We start from the raw sequence: 24,815 nt of genomic DNA, 5'->3' as shown, positions 1-24,815 counted from the left end.
ACTCACCTGGTGTTGCAGGGAACTCAACTTCAACATGATCCATGAGATACACAGAGGCACCTTCCTGGGACTCACTTCACTCGTCAACTTGTAAGTACACAATTATATATAACGTTCTTATAGTACATAATGTTTATATATATATAGCGCTGTTATGTGTAACGTTATATATAACGTTGTTATATATAACGTTGTTATATATAACGTTGTTATATATAACGTTGTTATATATAACGTTGTTATATATAACGTTGTTATATATAACGTTGTTATATATAACGTTGTTATATATAACGTTGTTATATATAACGTTGTTATATATAACGTTGTTATATATAACGTTGTTATATATTTGTCTCTCAGAAATTTACTTGAAATGGAATTCATAGCAAAAATTAGTTATAATATTTTTTTTCGTCCCTTTATCTCTCCCTTTCCTTCTTCCCTCTGTTCTACTCCTTCCTTCATACGTCTTTCCTTCTTCCCTCTGTTCTACCCCTTCCTTCATACGTCTTTCCTTCTTCCCTCTGTTCTACTCCTTCCTTCATACGTCTTTCCTTCTTCCCTCTGTTCTACTCCTTCCTTCATACGTCTTTCCTTCTTCCCTCTGTTCTACTCCTTCCTTCATACGTCTTTCCTTCTTCCCTCTGTTCTACTCCTTCCTTCATACGTCTTTCCTTCTTCCCTCTGTTCTACTCCTTCCTTCATACGTCTTTCCTTCTTCCCTCTGTTCTACTCCTTCCTTCATACGTCTTTCCTTCTTCCCTCTGTTCTACTCCTTCCTTCATACGTCTTTCCTTCTTCCCTCTGTTCTACTCCTTCCTTCATACGTCTTTCCTTCTTCCCTCTGTTCTACTCCTTCCTTCATACGTCTTTCCTTCTTCCCTCTGTTCTACCCCTTCCTTCATACGTCTTTCCTTCCCTTCATCTTCCCGTGTTTCTTTTCTCAATAATCTCCCCGTCCATCTCTTCATTTCTCCCTCCTTTTTCTCCCCATCCATCCCTATGTTCCTCACCTCCCTCCATGTCTCTCCCTCACTCGTTCCTACCACTCTCCCTACTCTCCTCCCTGTCACTTTCTCCCTCACTCGTTCCTACCACTCTCCCTACTCTCCTCCCTGTCACTTTCTCCCTCACTCGTTCCTACCACTCTCCCTACTCTCCTTCCTGTCACTTTCTCCCTCACTCGTTCCTACCACTCTACCTACTCTCCTTCCTGTCACTTTCTCCCTCACTCGTTCCTACCACTCTACCTACTCTCCTCCCTGTCACTTTCTCCCTCACTCGTTCCTACCACTCTCCCTACTCTCCTCCCTGTCACTTTCTCCCTCACTCGTTCCTGCTACTCTCCCTACTCTCCTCCCTTTCATTTTCCCCACCCTCCTCGCTCTTTCTTTCCTCCCTCTCTCCTCCCTGTCACTTGTCCTACCTTCCTTCCTCTTCCTTTCTTCCCTGCCACTCTCCCTACCTTCCTTCCTCCCTGCCACTCTCCCTACCTTCCTTCCTCCCTGCCACTCTTCCTACCTTCCTTCCTCCCTGCCACTCTTCCTACCTTCCTTCCTCCCTGCCACTCTCCCTACCTTCCTTCCTCCCTGCCACTCTCCCTACCTTCCTTCCTCCCTGCCACTCTCCCTACCTTCCTTCCTCCCTGCCACTCTCCCTACCTTCCTTCCTCCCTGCCACTCTCCCTACCTTCCTTCCTCCCTGCCACTCTCCCTACCTTCCTTCCTCCCTGCCACTCTTCCTACCTTCCTTCCTCCCTGCCACTCTTCCTACCTTCCTTCCTCCCTGCCACTCTCCCTACCTTCCTTCCTCCCTGCCACTCTCCCTACCTTCCTTCCTCCCTGCCACTCTTCCTACCTTCCTTCCTCCCTGCCACTCTTCCTACCTTCCTTCCTCCCTGCCTTCCTAACAGAGACCTCGAGGGTAACCCGCTGGTGGTAGTGACGAGCAACACTTTTCAAAGTCTTCCTCATCTCGACTCCCTGTGAGTATCTTGCAGCTGCCTGTGAGTATCTTGCAGATGCCTTTGAGTATTTTGCAGCTGCCTGTGAGTATCTTGCAGCTGCCTGTGAGTATTTTGCAGCTGCCTGTGAGCATTTTGCAGCTGCCTGTGAGTATCCTGCAACTGAGTGTGAGTATCCTGCAGCTGCCAGTATCATGCAGCTGACTGTGAGTATCCTGCAGCTGCCTGTGAGCATCATGCAGCTGACTGTGAGTACCCTGCAGCTGCCAGTGAGTATCATGCAGCCGACTGTGAGTATCCTGCAGCTGCCTGTGAGTATCCTGCCGCTGCCTGTGAGTGTCCTGCAGCTGCCTGTGAGTATCCTGCAGTTGCTTGTGAGTATCCTGCCGCTGCCTGTGAGTATCCTGCAGCTGACTGTGAGCATTTTGCAGCTGCCTGTGAGCATCCTGCAACTGAGTGTGAGTATCTTGCTGCTGCCTGTGAGTATCTTACAGCTGCCTGTGAGTATCTTGCAGCTGCCTGTGAGTATCATGCAGCTGCCTGTGAGTATCATGCAGCTGACTGTGAGTATCATGCAGCTGCCTGTGAGTATCATGCACCTGACTGTGAGTATCATGCAGCTGCCTGTGAGTATCCTGCAGTTGCTTGTGAGTATCGTGTGTCTGGCTGTTGATCGAGGCATCTTGTAGTGTTGAACTAAGGTCTGTCAGCTGGCAACCGCAAACCTGTACCGTTGTTCCAAGATGGTACAACCCCACACCTGTACCGTTGTTCCAAGATGGTACAACCCCACACCTGTACCGTTGTTCCAAGATGGTACAACCCCACTCCTGTACCGTTGTTCCAAGATGGTACAACCCCACACCTGTACCGTTGTTCCAAGATGGTACAACCCCAAACCTGTACCGTGGTTCCAAGATGATACAACCCCACACCTGTAACGTTGTTCCTAGATGGTACAACCCCACACCTGTACCGTGGTTCCAAGATGGTACAACCCCATACCTGTACCACTGTTCCAAGATGGTTCAACTCTAGTGGAGTTGTTCGTGTAGAAGGAAGATAAAGGAGTCTCCGCAGAGGAACAGTGAGAAACAATAATTGATTCAATTACAGATGATGAGGCGAGGTTGCCCACGTCGCACGAACTTAAGAGATGTGTTATCTCTTCAACAAACTTCGAAATATAGTGTCACGTATATACGTAATGACAACATTGTTTCAGGTATGTACGTAAAGCATCGCATGTTGTGTGAGGTATATATGGTCACCAGAAACGTATTCAATAACATAACAAACAGATTTACACAAAAACCTTAACCACAAACTCACCAACAAACTCACTGACAAACTCACCAACAATCTCACCTACAAACTCACTAAGAAACTCACCAACAAACTCACTGACAAACTCACCAACAATCTCACCTACAAACTCACTAAGAAACTCACCAACAAACTCACTGACAAACTCACCAACAATCTCACCTACAAACTCACTAAGAAACTCACCAACAAACTCACCACGAGGCATCAGAGACAACCACCTACAACCAATTATATATAAAGTTTCTCGATAGAGATAAACAGTGACATACCAATCTCTGGCTGTGCAATTATTTTACTGCGATGTGTGTGTGTGTGTGTGTGTGTGTGTGTGTGTGTGAGTGTGTGTGTGTGTGTGTGTGTACTCACATAGTGAGTGCGTGTGTGTGTGTGTGTGTGTGTGTGTGTGTGTACTCACCTAGTGCGTGCGTGTGTGTGTGTGTGTATACTCACCTAGTGCGTGCGCGTGTGTGTGTGTGTGTGTGTACTCACCTAGTGCGTGCGTGTGTGTGTGTGTGTAATCACCTAGTGCGTGCGTGTGTGTGTGTGTGTGTATGTACTCACCTAGTGTGTGTGTGTGTGTGTGTGTGTGTGTGAAGGGTAACACTCAACTCAGTTAAAACGATTCTCGCAAATAGCCAAAATAATGTTCCCTTTAACACTGAGGTCGTCCACCAGTCGTGTAAGTCCGAGGAGCCTCACTGATCACACTTACACATGTTAAGTTCCTCCGCTGCACCTCACTACTTCATCTTGTACAAGATAATATCTTAACTGGGTGAGATAACATTGTCTGGTGGTATTGTAGGTGAGATAACATTGTCTGGTGGTATTGTAGGTGAGATAACATTGTCTGGTGGTATTGTAGGTGAGATAACATTGTCTGGCGGTATTGTAGGTGAGATAACATTGTCTGGTGGTATTGTAGGTGAGATAGCATTGTCTGGTGGTATTGTAGGTGAGATAACATTGTCTGGTGGTATTGTAGGTGAGATAACATTGTCTGGCGGTATTGTAGGTGAGATAACATTGTCTGGTGGTATTGTAGGTGAGATATCATTGTCTGATGGTATTGTAGGTGAGATAACATTGTCTGGTGGTATTGTAGGTGAGATAACATTGTCTGGCGGTATTGTAGGTGAGATAACATTGTCTGGTGGTATTGTAGGTGAGATAGCATTATCTGGAGGTATTGTAGGTGAGATAACATTGTCTGGTGGTATTGTAGGTGAGATAACATTGTCTGGTGGTATTGTAGGTGAGATAACATTGTCTGGTGGTATTGTAGGTGAGATAACATTGTCTGGCGGTATTGTAGGTGAGATAACATTGTCTGGCGGTATTGTAGGTGAGATAACATTGTCTGGCGGTATTGTAGGTGAGATAACATTGTCTGGTGGTATTGTAGGTGAGATAACATTGTCTGGTGGTATTGTAGGTGAGATAACATTGTCTGGCGGTATTGTAGGTGAGATAACATTGTCTGGTGGTATTGTAGGTGAGATAACATTGTCTGGTGGTATTGTAGGTGAGATAACATTGTCTGGTGGTATTGTAGGTGAGATAACATTGTCTGGCGGTATTGTAGGTGAGATAACATTGTCTGGTGGTATTGTAGGTGAGATAACATTGTCTGGTGGTATTGTAGGTGAGATAACATTGTCTGGTGGTATTGTAGGTGAGATAACATTGTCTGGTGGTATTGTAGGTGAGATAACATTGTCTGGTGGTATTGTAGGTGAGATAACATTGTCTGGTGGTATTTTAGGTGAGATAACATTGTCTGGTGGTATTTTAGGTGAGATAACATTGTCTGGTGGTATTGTAGGTGAGATAACATTGTCTGGTGGTATTGTAGGTGAGATAACATTGTCTGGTGGTATTGTAGGTGAGATAACATTGTCTGGTGGTATTGTAGGTGAGATAACATTGTCTGGTGGTATTGTAGGTGAGATAACATTGTCTGGTGGTATTGTAGGTGAGATAACATTGTCTGGTGGTATTGTAGGTGAGATAACATTGTCTGGTGGTATTGTAGGTGAGATAACATTGTCTGGTGGTATTGTAGGTGAGATAACATTGTCTGGTGGTATTGTAGGTGAGATAACATTGTCTGGTGGTATTGTAGGTGAGATAACATTGTCTGGTGGTATTGTAGGTGAGATAACATTGTCTGGTGGTATTGTAGGTGAGATAACATTGTCTGGTGGTATTGTAGGTGAGATAACATTGTCTGGTGGTATTGTAGGTGAGATAACATTGTCTGGTGGTATTGTAGGTGAGATAGCATTGTCTGGTGGTATTGTAGGTGAGATAACATTGTCTGGTGGTATTGTAGGTGAGATAGCATTGTCTGGTGGTATTGTAGGTGAGATAACATTGTCTGGTGGTATTGTAGGTGAGATAACATTGTCTGGTGGTATTGTAGGTGAGATAGCATTGTCTGGTGGTATTGTAGGTGAGATAACATTGTCTGGTGGTATTGTAGGTGAGATAACATTGTCTGGTGGTATTGTAGGTGAGATAGCATTGTCTGGTGGTATTGTAGGTGAGATAACATTGTCTGGTGGTATTGTAGGTGAGATAACATTGTCTGGTGGTATTGTAGGTGAGATAGCATTGTCTGGTGGTATTGTAGGTGAGATAACATTGTCTGGTGGTATTGTAGGTGAGATAACATTGTCTGGTGGTATTGTAGGTGAGATAGCATTGTCTGGTGGTATTGTAGGTGAGATATAGCATTGTTTGGTGGTATTGTAGGTGAGATAACATTGTCTGGTGGTATTGTAGGTGAGATAACATTGTCTGGTGGTATTGTAGGTGAGATAACATTGTCTGGTGGTATTGTAGGTGAGATAACATTGTCTGGTGGTATTGTAGGTGAGATAACATTGTCTGGTGGTATTGTAGGTGAGATAGCATTGTCTGGTGGTATTGTAGGTGAGATAACATTGTCTGGTGGTATTGTAGGTGAGATAACATTGTCTGGTGGTATTGTAGGTGAGATAACATTGTCTGGTGGTATTGTAGGTGAGATAACATTGTCTGGTGGTATTGTAGGTGAGATAACATTGTCTGGTGGTATTGTAGGTGAGATAACATTGTCTGGTGGTATTGTAGGTGAGATAACATTGTCTGGTGGTATTGTAGGTGAGATAACATTGTCTGGTGGTATTGTAGGTGAGATAACATTGTCTGGTGGTATTGTAGGTGAGATAACATTGTCTGGTGGTATTGTAGGTGAGATAACATTGTCTGGCGGTATTGTAGGTGAGATAACATTGTCTGGTGGTATTGTAGGTGAGATAACATTGTCTGGTGGTATTGTAGGTGAGATAACATTGTCTGGTGGTATTGTAGGTGAGATAACATTGTCTGGTGGTATTGTAGGTGAGATAACATTGTCTGGTGGTATTGTAGGTGAGATAACATTGTCTTGTGGTAGAGTAGTAAACACAACACACATACACACACACAAACGCACATTACTTCATAATGGTCCAGGAGGGATGGAAACGTAGTCTAATGTCCATCTTCGGTGTGTGAGTTAGTTGGTAATTTAAACTTAATACATTTCTGACATTCCTGTATTTATCTAAGTTATGTTTCTCTTCCCTGGTGTCACCTTCTGGATGGGTGACCAGTGGACTGAATGCGATGGAACTCAGCAGCGACCAGCTTGTAAATATCTCAACTGACCTGATTCTTGTAAACCACACACCAATCATCACCCACGCGTACGTACCTGTGTGTGTGTGTGTGTGTGTGTGTGTGTGTGTGTGTGTGTGTGTGTGTGTGTGTGTGTGTGTTTACAACTACCTCGATACAGTTGCTATTAACAATTTTTAGTAAGGTAATGTGACAGGTAGACAGCATACGTGTCTCTTACAGTTTCATTAATGTGATATAACGACAGACTGTTGTCGACAGTTACCTTAACATCTGTAACTTCATCCCAGACACAGTGTATTACCCACTCTAAATTCATAATTTTTACACTATTATGTGGCTCGTTCAAACATTCCAGTCTACCGTGCACTTGTTACTCCCCTGCTTATCTAGGTCTTCGTATATTGGTTCAGGTGGATCACTGAGAACAGTACTGGTCCATGTGGATTACTGAGGAGAGTACTGGTCCATGTGGATCACTGAAGAGAGTACTGGTCCGTGTGGATCACTGAACAGAGTACTGGTTCATGTGGATCACTGAGGAGAGTACTGGCCCATGTAGATCACTGAGGAGAGTACTGGTCCATGTGGATTACTGAGGAGAGCACTGGTCCATGTGGATCACTGAGAACAGTACTGGTCCATGTGGATCACTGAGGACAGTACTGGTCCATGTGGATCACTGAGGAGAGTACTGGTCCATGTGGATCAATGAGGAGAGTACTTGTCCACGTAGATCACTGAGGAGAGTACTGGTCCATGTGGATCACTGAGGAGAGTACCGGTCCATGTGGATCACTGAGGAGAGTACTGGTCCATATGGATCACTGAGGAGAGTACTGGTCCATGTGGATCACTGAGGACAGTACTGGTCCATGTGGATCACTGAGGAGAGTACTGGTCCATGTGGATCACTGAGGAGAGTACTGGTCCATGTGGATCACTGAGGACAGTACTGGTCCATGTGGATCACTGAGAACAGTACTGGTCCATGTGGATCACTGAGGACAGTACTGGTCCATGTGGATCACTGAGGAGAGTACTGGTCCATGTGGATCACTGAGGAGAGTACCGGTCCATGTGGATCACTGAGGAGAGTACTGGTCCATATGGATCACTGAGGAGAGTACTGGTCCACGTAATCACTGAAGAGAGTACTGGTCCATGTGGATCACTGAGGAGAGTACCGGTCCATGTGGATCACTGAGGAGAGTGCTGGTCCATGTGGATCACTGAGGAGAGTACTGGTCCATGTGGATCACTGAAGAGAGTACTGGTCCATGTGGATCACTGAACAGAGTACTGGTCCATGTGGATCACTGAAGAGAGTACTGGTTCATGTGGATCACTGAGGAGAGTACTGGCCCATGTGGATCACTGAGGAGAGTACTGGTCCAAATGGATTACTGAGGAGAGTACTGGTCCATGTGGATCACTGAGAACAGTACTGGTCCATGTGGATCACTGAGGAGAGTACTGGTCCATGTGAATCACTGAGGAGAGTACTGGTCCACGTAGATCACTGAGGAGAGTACTGGTCCATGTGGATCACTGAGGAGAGTACCGGTCCATGTGGATCACTGAGGAGAGTACTGGTCCATGCGGATCACTGAGGAGAGTACTGGTCCACGTAGATCACTGAGGAGAGTACTGGTCCATGTGGATCACTGAGGAGAGTACCGGTCCACGTGGATCACTGAGGAGAGTACTGGTCCATGTGGATCACTGAGGAGAGTACTGGTCCACGTAGATCACTGAGGAGAGTACTGCTCCATGTGGATCACAGAGGAGAGTACTGGTCCATGTGGATCACTAAGGAGAGTACTGGTCCATGTGGATCACTGAGGAGACTACCGGTCCATGTGGATCACTGAGGAGAGTACTGGTCCATGTGGATCACTGAGGAGAGTACTGGTCCACGTAGATCATTGAGGAGAGTACTGGTCCATGTGGATCACTGAGGAGAGTACCGGTCCATGTGGATCACTGAGGAGAGTACTGGTCCATGTGGATCACTGAGGAGAGTACTGGTCCATGTGGATCACTGAGGAGAGCACTGGTCCATGTGGATCACTGAGGAGAGTACTGGTCCATGTGGATCACTGAGAGTACTGGTCCATGTGGATCACTGAGGAGAGTACAGGACATGTGGATCACTGAGGAGAGTACTGGTCCATGTGGATCACTGAGGAGAGTACCGGTCCATGTGGATCATTGAGAGTACTGGACCATGTGGATCACTGAGGAGAGTACAGGACATGTGGATCACTGAGGAGAGTACCGGACATGTGGATCACTGAGGAGAGTACTGGTCCATGTGGATCACTGAGGAGAGTACTGGTCCATGTGGATCACTGAGGAGAGTACCGGTCCATGTGGATCACTGAGGAGAGTACTGGTCCATGTGGATCACTGAGGAGAGTACTGGTCCATGTGGATCACTGAGAAGAGTACAGGACATGTGGATCACTGAGGAAAGTACTGGTCCATGTGGATCACTGAGGAGAGTACAGGACATGTGGATCACTGAGGAGAGTACCGGACATGTGGATCACTGAGGAGAGTACTGGTCCATGTGGATCACTGAGGAGAGTACTGGTCCACGTAGATCATTGAGGAGAGTACTGGTCCATGTGGATCACTGAGGAGAGTACCGGTCCATGTGGATCACTGAGGAGAGTACTGGTCCATGTGGATCACTGAGGAGAGTACTGGTCCATGTGGATCACTGAGGAGAGCACTGGTCCATGTGGATCACTGAGGAGAGTACTGGTCCATGTGGATCACTGAGAGTACTGGTCCATGTGGATCACTGAGAAGAGTATAGGACATGTGGATCACTGAGGAGAGTACTGGTCCACGTGGATCACTGAGGAGAGTACCGGTCCATGTGGATCATTGAGAGTACTGGACCATGTGGATCACTGAGGAGAGTACAGGACATGTGGATCACTGAGGAGAGTACCGGACATGTGGATCACTGAGGAGAGTACTGGTCCATGTGGATCACTGAGGAGAGTACTGGTCCATGTGGATCACTGAGGAGAGTACCGGTCCATGTGGATCACTGAGGAGAGTACTGGTCCATGTGGATCACTGAGGAGAGTACTGGTCCATGTGGATCACTGAGAAGAGTACAGGACATGTGGATCACTGAGGAAAGTACTGGTCCATGTGGATCACTGAGGAGAGTACATGACATGTGGATCACTGAGGAGAGTACCGGACATGTGGATCACTGAGGAGAGTACTGGTCCATGTGGATCACTGAGGAGAGTACTGGTCCATGTGGATCACTGAGGAGAGTACTGGTCCATGTGGATCACTGAGGAGAGTACTGGTCCATGTGGATCACTGAGGAGAGTACTGGTCCATGTGGATCACTGAGGAGAGTACCGGTCCATGTGGATCACTGAGGAGAGTACTGGTCCATGTGGATCACTGAGAAGAGTACAGGACATGTGGATCAGACAACACTTGTATTGCAGACAACACTTGTATTGCAGACAACACTAGTATTGCAGACAACACTAGTATTGCAGACAACACTAGTATTGCAGACAACACTAGTATTGCAGACAACACTAGTATTGCAGACAACATTAGTATTGCAGACAACACTAGTATTGCAGACAACACTAGTATTGGAGACATTAGTATTGCAGACAACACTTGTATTGCAAACAACACTAGTATTGCAGACAACACTAGTATTGCAGTCAACACTAGTATTGCAGACAACACTAGTATTGCAGACAGCACTAGTATTGCAGACAACACTTGTATTGCAGACAACACTAGTATTGCAGACAACACTAGTATTGCAAACAACACTTGTATTGCAGACAACACTTGTATTGCAGACAACACTAGTATTGCAGTCAACACTAGTATTGCAGACAACACTTGTATTGCAGACACTAGTATTGCAGACAACACTAGTATTGCAGACAACACTAGTATTGCAGACAACACTAGTATTGCAGACAACACTTGTATTGCAGACAACACTTGTATTGCAGACAACACTAGTATTGCAGACAACACTTGTATTGCAGACAACACTTGTATTGCAGACAACAATTGTATTGCAGACAACACTAGTATTGCAGACAACACTTGTATTGCAGACAACACTTGTATTGCAGACAACACTTGTATTGCAGACAACACTAGTATTGCAGACAACACTTGTATTGCAGACAACACTAGTATTGCAGACAACACTTGTATTGCAGACAACACTAGTGTTGCAGACAACACTTGTATTGCAGACAACACTTGTATTGCATACAACACTTATATTGCAGACAACACTTGTATTGCAGACAACACTTGCATTGCAGACAACACTTGTATTGCAGACAACACTAGTATTGCAGACAACACTAGTATTGCAGACAACACTTGTATTGCAGACAACACTTGTATTGCAGACAACACTTGTATTGCAGACAACACTTGTATTGCAGACAACACTAGTATTGCAGACAACACTTGTATTGGAGACAACACTAGTGTTGCAGACAACACTTGTATTGCAGACAACACTTGTATTGCAGACAACACTTATATTGCAAACAACACTTGTATTGCAGACAACACTTGCATTGCAGAAAACACTTGTATTGCAGACAACACTAGTATTGCAGACAACACTTGTATTGCAGACAACACTAGTATTGCAGACAACACTAGTATTGCAGACAACACTTGTATTGCAGACAACACTAGTATTGCAGACAACACTTGTATTGCAGACAACACTAGTATTGCAGACAACACTAGTGTTGCAGACAACACTTGTATTGCAGACAACACTTGTATTGCAAACAACACTAGTATTGCACACAACACTTGTATTGCAGACAACACTAGTATTGCAGACAACACTTGTATTGCAGACAACACTTGTATTGCAGACAACACTAGTATTGCAGACAACACTAGTATTGCAGACAACACTTGTATTGCAGACAACACTAGTATTGCAGACAACACTTGTATTGCAGACAACACTAGTATTGCAGACAACACTTGTATTGCAGACAACACTAGTATTGCAGATAACACTTGTATTGCAGACAACACTAGTATTGCAGACAACACTAGTATTGCAAACAACACTTGTATTGCAGACAACACTTGTATTGCAGACAACACTAGTATTGCAGTCAACACTAGTATTGCAGACAACACTTGTATTGCAGACACTAGTATTGCAGACAACACTAGTATTGCAGACAACACTAGTATTGCAGACAACACTAGTATTGCAGACAACACTTGTATTGCAGACAACACTTGTATTGCAGACAACACTAGTATTGCAGACAACACTTGTATTGCAGACAACACTTGTATTGCAGACAATACTTGTATTGCAGACAACACTAGTATTGCAGACAACACTTGTATTGCAGACAACACTTGTATTGCAGACAACACTTGTATTGCAGACAACACTAGTATTGCAGACAACACTTGTATTGCAGACAACACTAGTATTGCAGACAACACTTGTATTGCAGACAACACTAGTGTTGCAGACAACACTTGTATTGCAGACAACACTTGTATTGCAGACAACACTTGTATTGCAGACAACACTTGCATTGCAGACAACACTTGTATTGCAGACAACACTAGTATTGCAGACAACACTAGTATTGCAGACAACACTTGTATTGCAGACAACACTTGTATTGCAGACAACACTTGTATTGCAGACAACACTTGTATTGCAGACAACACTAGTATTGCAGACAACACTTGTATTGAAGACAACACTAGTGTTGCAGACAACACTTGTATTGCAGACAACACTTGTATTGCAGACAACACTTATATTGCAGACAACACTTGTATTGCAGACAACACTTGCATTGCAGAAAACACTTGTATTGCAGACAACACTAGTATTGCAGACAACACTTGTATTGCAGACAACACTAGTATTGCAGACAACACTAGTATTGCAGACAACACTTGTATTGCAGACAACACTAGTATTGCAGACAACACTTGTATTGCAGACAACACTAGTATTGCAGACAACACTAGTGTTGCAGACAACACTTGTATTGCAGACAACACTTGTATTGCAGACAACACTAGTATTGCAGTCAACACTAGTATTGCAGACAACACTAGTATTGCAGAAAACACTAGTATTGCAGACAACACTTGTATTGCAGGCAACACTTGTATTGCAGACAACACTAGTATTGCAGACAACACTAGTATTGCAGACAACACTAGTGTTGCAGACAACACTAGTATTGCAGACAACACTAGTATTGCAGACAACACTAGTGTTGCAGACAACACTTGTATTGCAGACAACACTTGTATTGCAGACAACACTAGTATTGCAGTCAACACTAGTATTGCAGACAACACTAGTATTGCAGACAACACTAGTATTGCAGACAACACTTGTATTGCAGACAACACTTGTATTGCAGACAACACTAGTATTGCAGACAACACTAGTGTTGCAGACAACACTTGTATTGCAGACAACACTAGTGTTGCAGACAACACTTGTATTGCAGACAACACTAGTGTTGCAGACAACACTTGTATTGCAGACAACACTAGTGTTGCAGACAACACTTGTATTGCATACAACACTGATGACAAGACACATTTGCACAACAAGCTTTACTCTTGCAATGTTTCACTCTGTGTAGAGCTTTTTCAATTCTTCAAAGAGCGAAACGTTGTCCATATAAAAGGATATTTTACTAGTTATGGTTTTTGTGTTTATATTGGTGGGCGCTAAGTCACTGTCTCCTCGGATAAGACACATGTACAACACGTACATAACTAAGTCACTGTCTCCTCGGATAAGACACATGTACAACACGTACATAACTAAGTCACTGTCTCCTCGGATAAGACACATGTACAACACGTACATAACTTGTACAAGTTTCTGCTTCTTGAACCTGTCAATATTGTTCACTATAAACGTAACATATGTCATCCTTGTCGGGAAGTTTTGCCTTGTACTGACTAGTGTCCAGTAGCCTGTGTTGATATTGATGTTATCCTGTGTGTATGTCCAGCAGACACTCTAACTGATGTTATCCTGTGTGTATGTCCAGCAGACACTCTTACTGATGTTATCCTGTGTGTATGTCCAGCAGACACTCTAACTGATGTTATCCTGTGTGTATGTCCAGCAGACACTCTAACTGATGTTATCCTGTGTGTATGTCCAGCAGACACTCTAACTGATGTTATCCTGTGTGTATGTCCAGCAGACACTCTAACTGATGTTATCCTGTGTGTATGTCCAGCAGACACTCTAACTGATGTTATCCTGTGTGTATGTCCAGCAGACACTCTAACTGATGTTATCCTGTGTGTATGTCCAGCAGACACTCTAACTGATGTTATCCTGTGTGTATGTCCAGCAGACACTCTAACTGATGTTATCCTGTGTGTATGTCCAGCAGACACTCTAACTGATGTTATCCTGTGTGTATGTCCAGCAGACACTCTAACTGATGTTATCTTGTGTGTATGTCCAGCAGACACTCTAACTGATGTTATCTTGTGTGTATGTCCAGCAGACACTCTTACTGATGTTATCCTGTGTGTATGTCCTTCAGCAGACACTCTTACTGATGTTATCCTGTGTGTATGTCCTTCAGCAGACACTCTAACTGATGTTATCTTGTGTGTATGTCCTTCAGCAGACACTCTTACTGATGTTATCCTGTGTGTGTGTCCTTCAGCAGACACTCTTACTGATGTTATCCTGTGTGTATGTCCTTCAGCAGACACTCTTACTGATGTTATCCTGTGTGTATGTCCAGCAGACACTCTAACTGATGTTATCTTGTGTGTGTGTCCTTCAGCAGACACTCTAACTGATGTTATCTTGTGTGTATGTCCAGCAGACACTCTTACTGATGTTATCTTGTGTGTATGTCCTTCAGCAGACAGTCTTACTGATGTTATCTTGTGTGTATGTCCTTCAGCAGACACTCTTACTGATGTTATCCTGTGTGTATGTCCTTCAGCAGACACTCTTACTGATGTTATCCTGTGTGTATGTCCAGCAGACACTCTAACTGATGTTATCTTGTGTGTGTGTCCTTCAGCAGACACTCTAACTGATGTTATCTTGTGTGTATGTCCAGCAGACACTCTTACTGATGTTATCCTGTGTGTATGTCCTTCAGCAGACACTCTTACTGATGTTATCTTGTGTGTATGTCCAGCAGACACTCTAACTGATGTTATCTTGTGTGTGTGTCCTTCAGCAGACACTCTTACTGATGTTATCTTGTGTGTGTATGTCCTTCAGCAGACACTCTTACTGATGTTATCCTGTGTGTATGTCCTTCAGCAGACACTCTTACTGATGTTATCTTGTGTGTGTGTCCTTCAGCAGACACTCTTACTGATGTTATCTTGTGTGTGTGTCCTTCAGCAGACACTCTTACTGATGTTATCTTGTGTGTGTATGTCCTTCAGCAGACACTCTTACTGATGTTATCTTGTGTGTATGTCCTTCAGCAGACACTCTTACTGGTGTTATCCTGTGTGTATGTCCTTCAGCAGACACTCTTACTGATGTTATCTTGTGTGTGTATGTCCTTCAGCAGACACTCTTACTGATGTTATCCTGTGTGTATGTCCTTCAGCAGACACTCTTACTGATGTTATCCTGTGTGTATGTCCTTCAGCAGACACTCTTACTGATGTTATCCTGTGTGTATGTCCAGCAGACACTCTAACTGATGTTATCTTGTGTGTGTGTCCTTCAGCAGACACTCTAACTGATGTTAGCTTGTGTGTATGTCCAGCAGACACTCTTACTGATGTTATCTTGTGTGTATGTCCTTCAGCAGACACTCTTACTGATGTTATCTTGTGTGTATGTCCTTCAGCAGACACTCTTACTGATGTTATCCTGTGTGTATGTCCTTCAGCAGACACTCTTACTGATGTTATCTTGTGTGTATGTCCTTCAGCAGACACTCTTACTGATGTTATCTTGTGTGTATGTCCTTCAGCAGACACTCTTACTGATGTTATCTTGTGTGTATGTCCAGCAGACACTCTTACTGATGTTATCCTGTGTGTATGTCCAGCAGACACTCTAACTGATGTTATCTTGTGTGTGTGTCCTTCAGCAGACACTCTAACTGATGTTATCTTGTGTGTATGTCCAGCAGACACTCTTACTGATGTTATCCTGTGTGTATGTCCTTCAGCAGACACTCTTACTGATGTTATCTTGTGTGTATGTCCTTCAGCAGACACTCTTACTGATGTTATCTTGTGTGTATGTCCTTCAGCAGACACTCTTACTGATGTTATCTTGTGTGTATGTCCAGCAGACACTCTTACTGATGTTATCCTGTGTGTATGTCCTTCAGCAGACACTCTAACTGATGTTATCCTGTGTGTATGTCCTTCAGCAGACACTCTTACTGATGTTATCTTGTGTGTATGTCCTTCAGCAGACACTCTTACTGATGTTATCTTGTGTGTATGTCCTTCAGCAGACACTCTTACTGATGTTATCTTGTGTGTATGTCCTTCAGCAGACACTCTTACTGATGTTATCTTGTGTGTATGTCCTTCAGCAGACACTCTTACTGATGTTATCCTGTGTGTATGTCCTTCAGCAGACACTCTTACTGATGTTATCTTGTGTGTATGTCCTTCAGCAGACACTCTTACTGATGTTATCTTGTGTGTATGTCCTTCAGCAGACACTCTTACTGATGTTATCTTGTGTGTATGTCCAGCAGACACTCTTACTGATGTTATCCTGTGTGTATGTCCTTCAGCAGACACTCTTACTGATGTTATCCTGTGTGTATGTCCTTCAGCAGACACTCTTACTGATGTTATCTTGTGTGTGTGTCCTTCAGCAGACACTCTTACTGATGTTATCTTGTGTGTATGTGACACTCTTACTGATGTTATCTGTCAGCAGACACTCTAACTGATGTTATCTTGTGTGTATGTCCTTCAGCAGACACTCTTACTGATGTTATCTTGTGTGTATGTCCAGCAGACACTCTTACTGATGTTATCCTGTGTGTATGTCCTTCAGCAGACACTCTTACTGATGTTATCCTGTGTGTATGTCCTTCAGCAGACACTCTTACTGATGTTATCCTGTGTGTATGTCCTTCAGCAGACACTCTTACTGATGTTATCTTGTGTGTGTGTCCTTCAGCAGACACTCTTACTGATGTTATCTTGTGTGTATGTCCTTCAGCAGACACTCTTACTGATGTTATCTTGTGTGTATGTCCTTCAGCAGACACTCTTACTGATGTTATCCTGTGTGTATGTCCTTCAGCAGACACTCTTACTGATGTTATCTTGTGTGTATGTCCTTCAGCAGACACTCTTACTGATGTTATCTTGTGTGTATGTCCTTCAGCAGACACTCTTACTGATGTTATCTTGTGTGTATGTCCAGCAGACACTCTAACTGATGTTATCTTGTGTGTATGTCCAGCAGACACTCTAACTGATGTTATCTTGTGTGTATGTCCTTCAGCAGACACTCTTACTGATGTTATCCTGTGTGTATGTCCTTCAGCAGACACTCTTACTGATGTTATCCTGTGTGTATGTCCAGCAGACACTCTAACTGATGTTATCTTGTGTGTATGTCCTTCAGCAGACACTCTTACTGATGTTATCTTGTGTGTATGTCCTTCAGCAGACACTCTTACTGATGTTATCCTGTGTGTATGTCCTTCAGCAGACACTCTTACTGATGTTATCTTGTGTGTATGTCCTTCAGCAGACACTCTTACTGATGTTATCTTGTGTGTATGTCCTTCAGCAGACACTCTTACTGATGTTATCTTGTGTGTATGTCCTTCAGCAGACACTCTAACTGATGTTATCTTGTGTGTATGTCCTTCAGCAGACACTCTTACTGATGTTATCCTGTGTGTATGTCCTTCAGCAGACACTCTAACTGATGTTATCCTGTGTGTATGTCCTTCAGCAGACACTCTTACTGATGTTATCCTGTGTGTATGTCCTTCAGCAGACACTCTTACTGATGTTATCTTGTGTGTATGTCCTTCAGCAGACACTCTTACTGATGTTATCTTGTGTGTATGTCCTTCAGCAGACACTCTTACTGATGTTATCCTGTGTGTATGTCCTTCAGCAGACACTCTTACTGATGTTATCTTGTGTGTATGTCCAGCAGACACTCTAACTGATGTTATCTTGTGTGTATCCTGTGTGTATGTCCTTCAGCAGACACTCTTACTGATGTTATCCTTGTGTGTATGTCCAGCAGACACTCTAACTGATGTTATCTTGTGTGTATGTCCAGCAGACACTCTACTGATGTTATCTTGTGTGTATGTTCAGCAGACACTCTTACTGTGTGTATGTCCAGCAGACACTCTTACTGATGTTATCTTGTGTGTATGTCCTTCAGCAGACACTCTTACTGATGTTATCTTGTGTGTATGTCCTTCAGCAGACACTCTTACTGATGTTATCTGATGTTATTGTGTGTATGTCCTTCAGCAGACACTCTTACTGATGTTATCCTGTGTGTATGTCCTTCAGCAGACACTCTTACTGATGTTATCTTGTGTTGTGTCCTTGTATGTATGTCCTTCAGCAGACACTCTTACTGATGTTATCTTGTGTGTATGTCCTTCAGCAGACACTCTTACTGATGTTATCTTGTGTGTATGTCCTTCAGCAGACACTCTTACTGATGTTATCTTGTGTGTATGTCCTTCAGACACTCTTACATCTTGTGTGTATGTCCAGCACTCTAACTGATGTTATCTTGTGTGTATGTCCTTCAGCAGACACTCTTACTGATGTTATCCTGTGTGTATGTCCTTCAGCAGACACTCTAACTGATGTTATCCTGTGTGTATGTCCTTCAGCAGACACTCTTACTGATGTTATCTTGTGTGTATGTCCTTCAGCAGACACTCTAACTGATGTTATCTTGTGTGTATGTCCTTCAGCAGACACTCTAACTGATGTTATCCTGTGTGTATGTCCTTCAGCAGACACTCTTACTGATGTTATCCTGTGTGTATGTCCTTCAGCAGACACTCTAACTGATGTTATCTTGTGTGTATGTCCTTCAGCAGACACTCTAACTGATGTTATCCTGTGTGTATGTCCTTCAGCAGACACTCTTACTGATGTTATCCTGTGTGTATGTCCAGCAGACACTCTTACTGATGTTATCCTGTGTGTATGTCCTTCAGCAGACACTCTTACTGATGTTATCTTGTGTGTATGTCCTTCAGCAGACACTCTTACTGATGTTATCCTGTGTGTATGTCCAGCAGACACTCTAACTGATGTTATCTTGTGTGTATGTCCTTCAGCAGACACTCTTACTGATGTTATCTTGTGTGTGTGTCCTTCAGCAGACACTCTTACTGATGTTATCCTGTGTGTATGTCCAGCAGACACTCTAACTGATGTTATCTTGTGTGTATGTCCTTCAGCAGACACTCTTACTGATGTTATCTTGTGTGTATGTCCAGCAGACACTCTTACTGATGTTATCCTGTGTGTATGTCCTTCAGCAGACACTCTTACTGATGTTATCTTGTGTGTATGTCCTTCAGCAGACACTCTTACTGATGTTATCTTGTGTGTATGTCCAGCAGACACTCTAACTGATGTTATCTTGTGTGTGTGTCCTTCAGCAGACACTCTTACTGATGTTATCCTGTGTGTATGTCCTTCAGCAGACACTCTTACTGATGTTATCTTGTGTGTATGTCCTTCAGCAGACACTCTAACTGATGTTATCCTGTGTGTATGTCCTTCAGCAGACACTCTTACTGATGTTATCCTGTGTGTATGTCCTTCAGCAGACACTCTTACTGATGTTATCTTGTGTGTATGTCCTTCAGCAGACACTCTTACTGATGTTATCCTGTGTGTATGTCCTTCAGCAGACACTCTTACTGATGTTATCCTGTGTGTATGTCCTTCAGCAGACACTCTTACTGATGTTATCCTGTGTGTATGTCCTTCAGCAGACACTCTTACTGATGTTATCTTGTGTGTATGTCCTTCAGCAGACACTCTAACTGATGTTATCCTGTGTGTATGTCCTTCAGCAGACACTCTAACTGATGTTATCTTGTGTGTATGTCCTTCAGCAGACACTCTAACTGATGTTATCCTGTGTGTATGTCCAGCAGACACTCTAACTGATGTTATCCTGTGTGTATGTCCTTCAGCAGACACTCTAACTGATGTTATCTTGTGTGTATGTCCAGCAGACACTCTAACTGATGTTATCTTGTGTGTATGTCCTTCAGCAGACACTCTAACTGATGTTATCTTGTGTGTATGTCCTTCAGCAGACACTCTTACTGATGTTATCTTGTGTGTATGTCCAGCAGACACTCTTACTGATGTTATCTTGTGTGTGTGTCCTTCAGCAGACACTCTTACTGATGTTATCCTGTGTGTATGTCCTTCAGCAGACACTCTTACTGATGTTATCCTGTGTGTATGTCCTTCAGCAGACACTCTTACTGATGTTATCCTGTGTGTATGTCCTTCAGCAGACACTCTTACTGATGTTATCCTGTGTGTGTGTCCTTCAGCAGACACTCTTACTGATGTTATCCTGTGTGTATGTCCTTCAGCAGACACTCTTACTGATGTTATCCTGTGTGTATGTCCTTCAGCAGACACTCTAACTGATGTTATCCTGTGTGTATGTCCAGCAGACACTCTAACTGATGTTATCTTGTGTGTATGTCCAGCAGACACTCTAACTGATGTTATCTTGTGTGTGTGTCCTTCAGCAGACACTCTAACTGATGTTATCTTGTGTGTATGTCCTTCAGCAGACACTCTAACTGATGTTATCTTGTGTGTGTGTCCTTCAGCAGACACTCTTACTGATGTTATCCTGTGTGTATGTCCTTCAGCAGACACTCTTACTGATGTTATCCTGTGTGTATGTCCTTCAGCAGACACTCTTACTGATGTTATCCTGTGTGTGTGTCCTTCAGCAGACACTCTTACTGATGTTATCCTGTGTGTATGTCCTTCAGCAGACACTTTGAGGACAGTGATTATCACTAAACATTTTCTTTGACCTATTCCATCAGCTTTTCTTCCCCTCACCCCTCAAGGAAGGTTCCTTGATGTTGGTGAGGGGCTCTTGATTTAGGGAATTGTATCTGTGCTCCAGTTCCCCGAATTAAACCTGAATGCCTTCCACATCCCCCCCCCAGGCGCTGTATAATCCTCCGGGTTTAGCGCTTCCCCCTTAATTATAATAATAATTCTTCCCCTCGGACAGTACCGTTTTTTCCGGTCGACTCATGCCGTCTCTGCCTTTATAAGTTTGTGTTTACTGAGATTACACCCCAACAGCCACTTATTCCAATCTTCCTGAAGTTTAGTTAGAGGCGTACACAAGCCACACGTGTCTCTGCTTTTTTTTTTGTCTCTGTTGGTTATTTCTCTACTCTCCTGGTAGCAACTTCATCGTAAAACACCACTTCGTACTTATCCTGTCGCTGGATTATCAGGAAACGCACTCCTCTGCTCTCTCTCTCTCTCTCTCTCTCTCTCTCCTCTTAACACTCAAGCTGGGAATGGATAAATATAGTTTTAATATTTCCCTGTCTTAGAGTGCTCCAGCTGGGCACATGTGAGGTCAGCGTCACTCTTGAACTATTTTCTCTGTTTCTGTGCAGGCACTTCAAGAGGTTTCGTTACTGTGGATACCTTCCTCACGTACCCAACTGCTGGCCCAAAACTGATGGTAAGTGCTTCCTGAATGTTGTCTAGGTGAGTGACGATCTTGTGGATATCCAGGCTTGTCCTCCACCCTCCGTGTCCGCCCTCCACCTGACCAGTGTTTCCACCCATCCAGTGTGTCCACCCTTCACCCATCCAGTGTGTCCACCCTCCACCCATCCAGTGTGTTCACCCTTCACCCATCCAGTGTGTCCACCCTTCACCCATCCAGTGTGTCCACCCTTCACCCATCCAGTGTGCCCACCCTCCACCCATCCAGTGTGTTCACCCTTCACCTATCCAGTGTGCCCACCCTTCACCCATCCAGTGTGTCCACCTTTCACCCATGCAGTGTGTCCACCCTTCACCCACCCAGTGTGTCCACCCTTCACCCATCCAGTGTGTCCACCCTTCACCCATCCAGTGTGTCCACCCTTCACCTATCCAGTGTGTCCACCCTTCACCCTTCCAGTGTGTCCGCCCTTCACCCATCCAGTGTGCCCACCCTTCACCTATCTAGTGTGTCCACCCTTCACCCATCCAGTGTGTCCACCCTTCACCCATCCAGTGTGCCCACCCTCCACCCATCCAGTGTGTTCACCCTTCACCTATCCAGTGTGCCCACCCTTCACCCATCCAGTGTGTCCACCCTTCACCCATCCAGTGTGTCCACTCTTCACCTATCCAGTGTGTCCACCCTTCACCCATCCAGTGTGTCCACCTTTCACCTATGCAGTGTGTCCACCCTTCACCCACCCAGTGTGTCCACCTTTCACCCATCCAGTGTGTCCACCCATCCAGTGTGCCACCCATCCAGTGTGTCCACCCTTCACCCATCCATTGTGTCCACTCTCTACCCATCCAGTGTGTCTACCCTTCACCCATCCAGTGTGTCCACCCTTCACCCATCCAGTGTGTCCACCCATCCAGTGTGTCCACCCATCCAGTGTGTCCACCCTTCACCCATCCAGTGTGTCAACCCATCCAGTGTCCACCCTTCACCCATCCAGTGTGTCCACCCATCCAGTGTGTCCACCCTCCGCCCATCCAGTGTGTCCACCCTTCACCCATCCAGTGTGTCCACCTTTCACCCACCCACTGTGTCCACCCTTCACCCATCCAGTGTATCCACCCATCTAGTGTGTCCACCTATCCAGTGTGTCCACCCTTCACCCATCCAGTGTGTCCACCCATCCAATGTGTCCACCCATCTAGTGTGTCCACCCTTCACTCATCCAGAGTGTCCACCCTCCACCCATCCAGTGTGTCCACCCTCCACCCATCCAGTGTGTCCACCCTTCACCCATCCAGTGTGTCCACCCTTCACCCATCCAGTGTGCCCACCCTCCACCCATCCAGTGTGTTCACCCTTCACCTATCCAGTGTGCCCACCCTTCACCCATCCAGTGTGTCCACCTTTCACCCATGCAGTGTGTCCACCCTTCACCCACCCAGTGTGTCCACCCTTCACCCATCCAGTGTGTCCACCCTTCACCCATCCAGTGTGTCCACCCTTCACCTATCCAGTGTGTCCACCCTTCACCCTTCCAGTGTGTCCGCCCTTCACCCATCCAGTGTGCCCACCCTTCACCTATCTAGTGTCCACCCTTCACCCATCCAGTGTGTCCACCCTTCACCCATCCAGTGTGCCCACCCTCTACCCATCCAGTGTGTTCACCCTTCACCTATCCAGTGCGCCCACCCTTCACCCATCCAGTGTGTCCACCCTTCACCCATCCAGTGTGTCCACTCTTCACCTATCCAGTGTGTCCACCCTTCACCCATCCAGTGTGTCCACCTTTCACCTATGCAGTGTGTCCACCCTTCACCCACCCAGTGTGTCCACCTTTCACCCATCCAGTGTGTCCACCCATCCAGTGTGCCACCCATCCAGTGTGTCCACCCTTCACCCATCCATTGTGTCCACTCTCTACCCATCCAGTGTGTCTACCCCTCACCCATCCAGTGTGTCCACCCTTCACCCATCCAGTGTGTCCACCCATCCAGTGTGTCCACCCTTCACCCATCCAGTGTGTCCACCCATCCAGTGTGTCCACCCTTCACCCATCCAGTGTGTCCACCCATCCAGTGTGTCCACCCTCCGCCCATCCAGTGTGTCCACCCTTCACCCATCCAGTGTGTCCACCTTTCACCCACCCAGTGTGTCCACCCTTCACCCATCCAGTGTATCCACCCATCCAGTGTGTCCACCTATCCAGTGTGCCCACCCTTCACCCATCCAGTGTGTCCACCCATCCAATGTGTCCACCCATCTAGTGTGTCCACCCTTCACTCATCCAGAGTGTCCACCCTCCACCCATCCAGTGTGTCCATCCTTAACCCATCCAGTGTGTCCACCCTCCACCTGTCCACTGTGTCTACCCTTCACCCATCCAGTGTGTCCACCAATCCAGTGTGTCCACCCTTCACTCATCAAGAGTGTCCACCCTCCACCCATCCAGTGTGTCCACCCTTCACCCATCCAGTGTGTTCACCCTTCACCCATCCAGTGTGTCCACCCTTCACCCATCCAGTGTGTCTACCCTTCACCCATCCAGTGTGTTCACCCTTCACCCATCCAGTGTGTCCACCCTTCACCCATCCAGTGTGTCTACCCTTCACCCATCCAGTGTGTTCACCCATCCAGTGTGTCCACCCTTCACCCATCCAGTGTGTCCACCCTTCACTCATCCAGTGTCCACCCTCCCCCCATCCAGTGTGTCCACCCTTTACCCATCCAGTGTGTCCACCCTCCACCTGTCCACTGTGTCTACCTATCACTGTTGGTGTTATTGCTAGCTGCCTGGTTCACGCCCCACCACTTGGCCAGGTCCAACGGTCGTAATATACTTGCCGAGAGCTTCATGATATCTGGCTGAGAGCTTCATATCTGGCTGAGAGCTTCATATCTGGCTGAGAGCTTCATATCTGGCTGAGAGCTTCATGATTTCTAGCTGAGAGGTCTCTTTCTCTCTCTCTCTCTCTCTCTCTCTCTCTCTCTCTCTCTCTCTCTCTCTCTCTCTCTCTCTCACAAGAACCATGGTATTATACTTTTTAATTAAACTCTTAAAATATTATTTCTCGCATAATC

At 45.1% G+C, this 24,815-nt stretch overlaps 1 protein-coding gene across 2 annotated transcripts in view; it reads left to right on the top strand.

Annotated features, from left to right (window-relative positions):
* The window catches only part of LOC138853557 (relaxin receptor 2-like), a 260,550-nt gene that overhangs the window by 218,918 nt on the left and 16,817 nt on the right, over positions 1-24,815 (top strand). For both annotated transcript variants that reach the window (XM_070090958.1, XM_070090957.1), the window contains exons 12-15: positions 19-90; positions 1,916-1,987; positions 6,937-7,029; positions 21,682-21,749. In XM_070090958.1, coding sequence (XP_069947059.1) covers positions 19-90; positions 1,916-1,987; positions 6,937-7,029; positions 21,682-21,749 — 305 coding nt within the window. The remainder of the gene's footprint in view (positions 1-18; positions 91-1,915; positions 1,988-6,936; positions 7,030-21,681; positions 21,750-24,815) is intronic.

The sequence above is a fragment of the Cherax quadricarinatus genome, chromosome 33 (genome assembly GCF_038502225.1).
Source record: "Cherax quadricarinatus isolate ZL_2023a chromosome 33, ASM3850222v1, whole genome shotgun sequence".
NCBI lineage: Eukaryota > Metazoa > Arthropoda > Malacostraca > Decapoda > Parastacidae > Cherax > Cherax quadricarinatus.
Note: the sequence above shows the minus strand (reverse complement) of the source record. Positions and strands in the feature narration are given on the sequence as shown.